Source organism: Camelus bactrianus, chromosome 15 (genome assembly GCF_048773025.1).
Source record: "Camelus bactrianus isolate YW-2024 breed Bactrian camel chromosome 15, ASM4877302v1, whole genome shotgun sequence".
NCBI classification, from domain to species: domain Eukaryota; kingdom Metazoa; phylum Chordata; class Mammalia; order Artiodactyla; family Camelidae; genus Camelus; species Camelus bactrianus.
In genome coordinates this window covers 22555917-22565206 of record NC_133553.1, presented here as the reverse complement: position 1 = coordinate 22565206, position 9290 = coordinate 22555917, and the positions used below count along the sequence as shown (strand labels likewise).

Sequence of the window (9290 nt, the reverse complement as noted above, 5' to 3'; positions counted from 1 at the left end):
AACTAAAAACGCAAATGTGGAATGGTGATGCTATACAACATGGAAAAGGCAGCATCATGGAACCTGCTAGCAAACTTCCACCAAAGCAGTAAACCCCTCAACTGACAGAAATTCAGCACAAAATACACACTGATTAACAACTCCACCATTACTAGGGCTATTTAAGCCCCCCGCCCCCACAAAAAAATCAAGTACAGTATTTGAAAACAGAATTCTCATAAGATTCGAGAAAAATAGAGTGAAAAGGCAATGTTAGCTAAGCTCTTAGCTAAATCCGCTCTTAATGGCCCCCAGTATTTAAACTATCATGGATTAAAGCCATGAAAATAAAAATTTCAATTTGAAATTTTATTAGCATGTTGCTAAAATGGTCAATAAAAACATCAACACGATAAGCTTTGTTGACATAGTTGGAAAACTGCTCTCTAGCTTTTAAAACTTTATTTCCACTTTCCGCCTTCTAAGATTTCTATGTTAGGAAAAGCCAAACTAAATATACTGGCTATGGTGTTGTAATGATGCTGGTTTCTGGAATGTTGCCATGCCTTCCCCCTCCCTCTCCTCCAACTCCTTTAAAAATTTGGTTATTTTTGAAACGCGGCCCCAGGAGGGAGCAACCTAAGGTTAAAAACAAGCGCCCTCGGCACAAATTCAAGTTCTTGGACACCAGGTGAACCTTCTCCTTGCCGGGGGGCGGGGCCGACTCTGATCATCAAATTAGCTGCGCCATTTTCCTCCGGGGACCGGGGAGGCTTCCCTTCTACCAGCGAGGGAGACTCACAGGCAAAGGCGGGTGGGGGATGGCGTTCGCTTCCCTCAGTGGAAAGAATAGGAAGCAAACACTGTGTAGCTTAGCCCGGAGGCTGGAATACAGTGTCACGAGACCAGGGGCTGGAGAGCTGGAAAAGTCCCGGGCAGCCTCGGGAGGACCCGGAGTCTCGAAGTGCTCTCTTGTGGAATTATTCCCAAGTGCATAAGGGACAGGCTTGATTTCTTGGAAATCCTGCAATCTGGGGACACATCCATACAGGAGCTGAACTGTGCCCCGAAAAGATCAATTCTCACCTCCCACCGGTCTGTGCGTGCGCGTTTAGAGCGGCGATGGTCCCTTTCTAGTAGGTCGGGTGAGAGTCACTGATTAGTGACTCGTGGGGGAGGCCTGGTCCCTGCTCCCCTCATCTCATTCTTCTCTCCCCACTTAAAACTCAAGGGGAGAGCGCACGCTGGCTCGCCCGACACCGTCACCACCACTGGGGGCCTCAGCCCGGCGCGTACAGCCCTTTCAGTCCCGGGGCCAGGTCCTGAGACTTCCTGCCACTTGATGGAGGGGTGCGAGGCTGCAGCCTGGCCACTGGGCACTCGAGGAGGGGCGGGGGGGGGGCGTGAATCTCCGGCCTAGAAGCCCGAGTGCGGGGGAGGGAGCGGGGCGCCGGGAGACTGGAGGGGCAGGCGCACCCCCCAGCAGGCTACTCCTTGTCGTCCACGAGGTCGGCGAGCTCCTGGAGCACACGCAGGCGGCCGCTGGCGTCGATGCGGCGCTTCTCGCGGATGAGGTCTTCCAGGCTGTGAAACCTGGCCGTGTGCACCTTGTTCTCACCCAGGTGCACCTTGAGATAGTACTGCTGCTGCGGGGGCTGCGTGCCGGCCGGCACCTCCCCTCCCGCCTTAAACTCCCGCTTGCCGAAGCGGCACCAGGCGGCGAAGCTCTCCGAGTTCGTCCAGCAGATCTCCTCGCTCTTGAGGCCCAGGTGGCCGCAGGCGTTCTGCACCACCAGCTCGGCCACCAGCGGGCGGTAGCGGTACCAGCTATTCACCACTCGGCCCACGTTGGCCGCGCCCGCCTCGTACAGGCTGTCCTGGCGGATCTCGCCTTGGTGTAGGTGGATGATCTGCCCGCCGCCCACGTAGACGGCCCAGTGCGGGGCGGGCGCGGGCGGCTCCGGCGCGGGCTGCAGCCACAGCAGCTCCAGCAGGTCGCCGGGCTCGCAGAGCGCGGGCAGTGCGGTGACCGCGTAGACACTCAGGTCGGCGCCCTGCGGGCCGCCGCTCACTTTGGAAAAGATGCATTCCTGGCCCCGAAAGGCGGAGAACTGAGTTTCGTTGAGGACCAGCTGGTGCAGCAGGTGGTGGTGGTGGCGGCTGGGGCTCTCTGGGCAGGGAGTGCAGCCCGGGGGGGCCTTCACGCCAAACTTGTCGGGCTGGCCGCGTTCGTCCAGGTCCTCCTCCTCATCTGAGAAGAAGTAGGCGACCCCGACCCGCAGCTCGTCCTTCTCGATCCCGGATGGGTCCCCTGTGGGCAACTCGCTGTAGTTGAGGTGGGTGATGCGGTCCAGTTGGTTGCCCATCAATGACGCGGCGAGGCGAGGGCCAGGAGCCGGGATCTGCGGAAGCACAGAGGAGAGGCAGAGACACGATCAGAGTCCGGCTGCCCCTGCCCAGCACAAGCAGCGTCCCTGCGACCCGGCCGCCCGAGCGCCTCTACTGGAGTCAACCGCGCCAGCCGAGCACCCCGTACCAATTTGGGGCCAGCACCCTCACAGAAGCCACCAGTCCGGCGGGCGAGAGCTGCACGCCAGCACAAAGCCTCGGACCCTGTACGGGAATCCGGTCCAACTCCCACAAGAGAAAAGGCAGGAGGGCTGGAGGCCGTGTGGGGTCCCAGTGCGGAGCACAGCGCGGGTTGTGGCATCTTGAGAGTCGGGACACTCAGAAAGGACGGAGGGGTAGGTTGGGAGAAAGAAGAGCTTGGATCAAGCTGCGCTCATATTTCTACCCCCACCCTCTCCAGCCCACCTCTCTGGTTTACACTAGGTCACACTCCTCCCCGACAGCGCCTCGCACAATAACAGTCAGACACATTCGCAGGCACTCACTTGACATCAGCAAAATTTTAAACACTTGGAGTCCAGACACACACAGGCTGGTACACTCGTGTGATGTCACACACACACACACAGTGACAAACCTTCGCGACGACACACTCAGACCCCCACATTCCTACACAATTCCAACCCCATGCTTGCACGCTCGCCAGTGCACGTACACCCACGCACCCGGGCACACCTGCCCACATAGGCAGGCACGCTCTGCCCCTTAGTTCTCTTGCCTTCTGCCCAGCAGAGCCAATCTGGCTGCGCCAGGGCGAGGCTGCTCTGTCTAAAATAACCTAACAAAGAGGCAAGGGAAGGATGGGGGAAGCCAGTGCGGTGTATGTATATGCGCGGGTGTGCGTGTTGGTTGTGTAGCGAGGTCCACTTTCAGCCAAAAGACCCCTCTCCCTCCTACCCGGCACAGGGTCCAGACAATCGGAGGAAGAAAACACGTTTCCAAGGCAAAGAAAGCTGACTCTTCGTACCCGTGATTTCCCTGCTCCCGAAACCCCAAACTCCTTTAAAGTCTCCTGGTCCCCATGGGTGCTGTGGAGGTGGTGGTGGCGAGCGGGTCCTGGGCGGCGAGTGGGGCTGCGTCTCAGCTCTGCCCCGCGCGGATCGGTGCGGTGCGGTCCTCGGCGCGGTGCCCGTGAGCCTGCCCGTCCGCGCTAGCAGGGGAACCGGCTCCACCTGAGCAGTCCCGACTCCGTTCTGCTTTCCTTCAGCCCAGCGGACGACTCTAAGTAGCCTGAGCAGCGACTTCCAGGGCCCGCCCTAGGACGCGCTGATTGGTTGGGGCGGGTGCCCAGGCCTTGTCAATCTCCGCTGGAGGGGGAGGGACGCAGGGGCGGGCCTCCAGCATGCGCTCCGCCCCGCCCTGCCCCCGCGCACCCGAGCGCGCGCCGCCCCCGGGAGAGGAGGTGTGAGCGCCGGCCGGGAGCGCGCGAGGGGTTGGGCGCTTCGGTACGGCGGCTGTGCGCGCTTCCATCCGCGCTTCGCGGCTGCTCCAGCTGTTCGGAACTGTGCCCACCGTCCGCCCGCGTTCTGGGTTCTGGGAGAACAGACTCCAGCAATGTAGCTGAGTCTGCGGGTGGAGAAGCCCCAGTGCACCCCGGCACGTAGGGCGGCCCGGGGCCGGGAGTGACATTGTCAGAGGCGGGTACCTGGGGCTCTCCTGGGGCCCCTGGAGCCTTGGTTCCCGATCGTCCCTGGGCTGGTCCTTGGCGCACAGACTTTTTCCAGCCTGGCAATGGCGCCTTTGAAATTGCGCCTTTGCTCCTGCAACCTTCGGCTCGTCTCCTTTGACCCGTGTGAAACTGCTGACCCAGCACTGGCGTCTGGTTTAAAAAAAAAGCGCGGTGTCAAATGCGACTGAGAAGTCGGAGCCTTAGCCAACCCCTTCCCGGACTGGGCCTGTAATTTTGGCCTGCAGTTGTCTGTCTGTGAAAGGGGTGCATCACGAATACCGACATACTATTGTTTTCCAGCCCCCAGAACTGCCTTTGCTAAGGGATTTTTGTTTGGTTTTGTGGGAGGAGAGTGTCCAGCAGGAATTAATGATCGCTTTTCTGGATGGAAAGTTAATGAATGTGCCCTGGATACTGGATGCTGAAAGATGAGTTTCATAGATGTGAAATTCTAGATCAATCGTTTAAAAAGCTTATAGCGTTAAGCCTTGAAGAATTCTTAGACCATTGGTTCTACTTTCAAGGCTGGGTTCCAGCAGCTTCTTGGTGGAATCTACTTTTTCCCTAGGGAGAACTGAATGCTTCCTCTGTGTGTCCCCTTGGCCACTGGTGCAAACTCTTAGAGGTCTCACCCCATTTTATTGCAAACCTGTGTCGTGACTTTCTTCCTCTTTACAAAGTGAATGCCTTGAAGATTGGCTTGAGCTCTACACAGCTTTATATTGGGGGCCTTTTTATCAATACTGGGTGTAGAATGGACTCCATTAGCAATAATGAAAATGAAAACAGACAAGGTTTATTGACCACTTACAAGCTGCTAGTTGCTAGCCATTAGAGATTTAAGTAGATGACTTAATCTTCATGCCTCTGTAGGGGATTTACTAATATACCCCCACTGCAACAAATGAGGAAACTGAGGTCCAAATCTCAGTGCCAGCAGTCTACCCAGGGTCTATGGGACTTCAGGACCAGTCTTTAACCTGGCTATGTTGTTTTTGAATGAATAAAATCTTGTTTCATAAGGTAAGAAAACTTGTGTTCCAGAGAAGTTAGCTGATTGGCCCAAGGTTACATGAGGACTGATGTATATTATAAAAGCCTTAATTATTTTTTTTTTTTGGTAGACGATTCTGCTTAAGTATTTTCAAATTACAAGGTCACCAATTCTTGTTCCAAAGGTCTCTGTATATCCCATAGCCTCCAAAAATGCAGTGATTTAGCAAATTAGATGCTTAATAAGTATTGCTGCAGAAAATGACTTGAAAATGACCATCTGTATACACTTGATGTGCATAAATCTTTTCAAAAATGTGGCCAATGCTCATGTGCAAGTTATGAGACTACAAGTTGCCAGCCTTGGAACTGACCACAGGTTGTGATGGTCTTTTTTTTACTTGCTATGAATAATAAACAACTCATTTTGGCCCTGAAATCAAGAGAACTGAACAAGTGACTTCAGAAATCAAGAACAGAGTTATTGGCCTGGTTATAAACTGGACTTCAGGGATCTCTGGGAGAAGTATCTGAAGAGCTCATTACTGGTGTCTGAGAGGAACTCACTGAAAGTAGCTCACGGCTTGATGCTGAATAACTTCTTTTTCTTTTCAATCCTCTGTCCCTCCCAAGTTCAAATCTTATGCACAGACATTTATAACATTTTGTGTGGGATGCTGCATCCTGTACTGCCTGTCCTGTTCCGTAGAGTAAGCTGACTGCTCTTTCTTAGTGTTGCTCAGTTTCCCAACATTGAAAAGGATAATTAACATAAACTGTTGTCAGGGCTTTGAGATACTGTGCCAAAAGTTTAAAAGATCAATATGCGAGATTTTGGATTTCCTTTCCATCCCTCTCCCTTGCCAGGTTAAAGGCTTACTGCTTTTGTAATCACAAGGGAGAATAAATGCCCTGAGAACCCCCTGGAAATAGAAGGCAGAGACACAGACTCTAAGGCACGGAAAAGAAAAAGTTAAAAGTAAACTAAGGAAAATGCATCTACTCTATTTAGTCTTTTGGCAGTTACAAAGACTTTAATATAAGAAATAGGCCAATCAGATGCCCACATTAGAAAACCCAACGTTTATTTTCATCGCAAAATATTGTTTGCTAATAGGTTTGTCTATTATTTCTCACCCCATCCTGCCTTCTTTCACAATGAGGAGATAGTGCCACCCGAAGCAGAATACAGTCACCAAAAGAGCAAACTCTGGAAGCCAGCTACTGTAGTTTGAATCCTACTTCACCATTTTGGATCTGGGTAACTTTGAGTCAGTTAACTTAATTTTTCAGGGCATCAGTGTCTTCATTTGTAAATTGTAGGTCAGATAGTATCTATATCGTTGAGTTGTTGTGAGTTCATGCAGGCAAGTATGCTTGATACATAGTAAGGTTTCAATCAGTGTTACCTATTATTATTATTGTTGTTGCTGGAAAAGGGGAGAGGGTCCCATATTCTAGCTGTTATGACAGCTGTTCAGTTCTTTCTCTCCTTTGCCCCAGGCAAAAGCTAACCCAAGATGGGGGTCCAAGGCTGTTCTGGGCTGAGGTGTGACTGCCCTTAGATTGTTTCAAGGTCTACAGCTCTGTATAGATCTCTGGATGCGAGTCCTGGGGCTGATTACATCCTGGGTCGCACAGTATTTCGAATTGTTTTAAAATGAACTTTTCATGGTGTGAGGCATTTGTATGGACAGTGGTGAGCAGAGGAGTCATTAGAAGTCAGTTATGTGTACATTACGTTTTCTGCTGGTGCCCTCGGTGCATCCTCCTCCTTCTTTTCCTCTTGGTCCCTTCTGCAGCACTGTGTGAAAGACTTTCTCCCAAATTTCCCTGACCAGGTCCTTGGCCCAAACTGTCATCTTTTAAAATTGACCCTCTCGGTACGTGTTCAAAAGGAATGTTCATTCTCTTCATCTGCTTTGTATCATTGCTTAGTAAATTTTTTTTTTTCTGCTTTTAATCGTAAGCAGACCTTTATTTGTTAGTTTCTTCCTTTCTTTCACACCTCAAAAATCTACTGAAATTTCTGGAAGAAAACTTTCCTTTGGTTAGCAGGGGTCTTTATGTGACTCAGAAAGGTGGTAACCTCCCAGGAGATGAAAACGTCTGTTCCCCTTTTCATGTGTCGGTGAAAGAGGGTTGCCGTTGGTGGTTGTGATTGCAACCTAATCAGAGGTAGGAGTAAATAATCTCATTCTCCTGAAGTTACATATTTTTAGTCTGTGCTCCCTCTAGGTTTTAAGATGAATGAGGTCAGGAGTCATGTCTCTTGCTCCTTTTATCTTCTGCTGCAAGCACGAGGCCTGACGTAGAGTATGCACTTAACCCAGCTTTGTTACATCACACAGAACAAATGGACAAATGAATCTAGATTACTTCCAGCTATCATGCCTGTGTGATTTTCTACTGTATTGTTTTGTAATATGAACCTATGGTTCTTTAGTTCAACAATTTTAAGCCAATGTATTTTGAATGTATACAAGTATTGTTCAGTAAAGCTGCCTATTTAATCAAATGCCCTTTTTAGCATTCAGCCTTTAAGGAACTGTCCCTTCCCCTGTCCTTGACTGTCTTAGGCAGTCAGTATACTCACACTGCCAGCTGCTAAACACTCTGCACCCACTTGGGACAGAGACAGTGCAATGGCCTCACCAACCCCATTTCCTTTCCTTCTGGGCTCACAGCAGAATTACATATCCCTGCTTACCATGCATTAGGTGGTACCATGTGATGGAGTCTAGCCAGTGGAATGTGAGTAAGATCCCCAGGCTCAGTCCCAGATGTACTGAAACTTCATCTCAGGATGGGCACTAGAAGTCTTAAACAATCTCCCCAAGCATCCTATATTTTATTTATTTTTTGAGTTTTTTTTTTTTAAATGAGGGTACTGGAGATTGAACCCAGAACCTCATGCATGCTAACCATTTGCTCTGCCACTGAGCTATACCCACTCACCCCCCTTTTTTTTATATTTTATCTTTTCCCCAAGCATTCTAGATGCAGCATAATCATCGATGGTCAAGCTCTACTTAAATGTAAGAAATTATTCTTGATCTCTTGAGAGTGCCAGCCCTGGAAGAGTAGGTACTTAATACATACTTGAAATTAGGTTTTCCAGAATTTCTGTGGTCCGTTGCCAACGGAAGTGAGCCTCCTTTCAGACTGCTCTTACTAAGCAGGTAAATGTGTACGCTTACATTCAAAAGTGTGTGAAGTCAGGTGGTTTTTTTCTTGCTATATGATAGTTGTGGGGCAAAGCTGATGGTTTCTGTCTCCTTTCTGTTGTTTGAACTCCCATGCTCCAGTCCACTGGGCTAATAGGCTGTGGTTTGAGAGGACACCTGGGTGAACAAGGAAAATCTCTGCTCCCAGAGGGTGCATTCCTCATTTGGCTGTTGATCGATGTGACTGATGATGGAAATCCTGGGTTGGTCCTTGGTATTACTTCTGAATTCCCTTCCTATGACTGTTCCTTTTCTGGCCCCATTCCTCTCAAAGACCAGTTCATCCCCCAGGGCTCTGGGCTCTGAATGCCATCTCCTCGTGTCTTCTTGACAACCTCGCACTTTCAGTCACCGCTTTCCTTCACCTTTGTTTATAATCCTACCTGTTCTTCAAGCTCCGTCCCAGTTACATGTAAACTCTTGGAGGTCTCTCACATCTTGTAAACATCCCTGGCTATACATCTCCCTTGAGATGTAACCTAGCTTGAAAGAATTTTCGATACACCTTTATCCCAACCCAGCACAGGCTGCCTTCTTCCCAATGCGTTCTCATTGCATCATCTTGTCTGCTGCTTTGACTTCTACCATCTTTCCATGTATTGATTCCCTAATGGAAATCTCCAGTCTCCATCTCTCTCCTGAACTGCAGACCCAAATATCCAAGAGCCTAGATGAGGTGACCTGTGGCTGTCCCACAGACACCAAAAGGGCAGGATGTCCCAAGCTGAGCACAGATTTTATCTGGAAACAAATTCTCCCCCTTGTGTCTTTCCTTTTGTGGATGGGCACCACTGCCTTCCCAGTTTATCCAGCCAATGCCTAGCCATCATCTGTCACTTCCTCTCATCCTCAGGCCACATATGACCATGCCACCTCCTGCTGTTTCTCCCACCTGAGTGTCTTTCTCATCTCTCCTCTTTAGTCCATTCCTACTGCTGCCATCTTAGTCCCAGTCACCAGCACCCCCCATCTAAATCGCTGCTGCAGCCTATGCATTGGTTCCCCAAGCCCAG

The 9290-nt window shown here is 50.4% G+C and overlaps 1 protein-coding gene across 2 annotated transcripts; it reads right to left on the bottom strand.

Moving 5' to 3' along the window:
• Positions 1-1298: 1298 nt before the first annotated feature.
• Positions 1299-3606, bottom strand: LRATD1 (LRAT domain containing 1). Of its 2 annotated transcripts, none has more exons than XM_074341684.1 (2): positions 3286-3606; positions 1299-2381 (listed from the first exon to the last, which is right to left on the bottom strand). In XM_074341684.1, the coding sequence occupies exon 2, from the start codon at positions 2343-2345 to the stop codon at positions 1467-1469; it is 879 nt and encodes a 292-aa protein (XP_074197785.1). In that variant the 5' UTR covers positions 2346-2381; positions 3286-3606; the 3' UTR covers positions 1299-1466. The 2 variants fall into 2 exon arrangements, with proteins under 2 accessions (XP_074197785.1, XP_074197784.1); XM_074341683.1 differs by having other exon boundaries at positions 3356-3605.
• Positions 3607-9290: the final 5684 nt, after the last annotated feature.

Coding starts and splice junctions, on each gene's coding strand:
- LRATD1 (XM_074341684.1), bottom strand. CDS start 2,345: ATGGGCAACCAACTGGACCGCATCACCCACCTCAACTACAGCGAGTTG.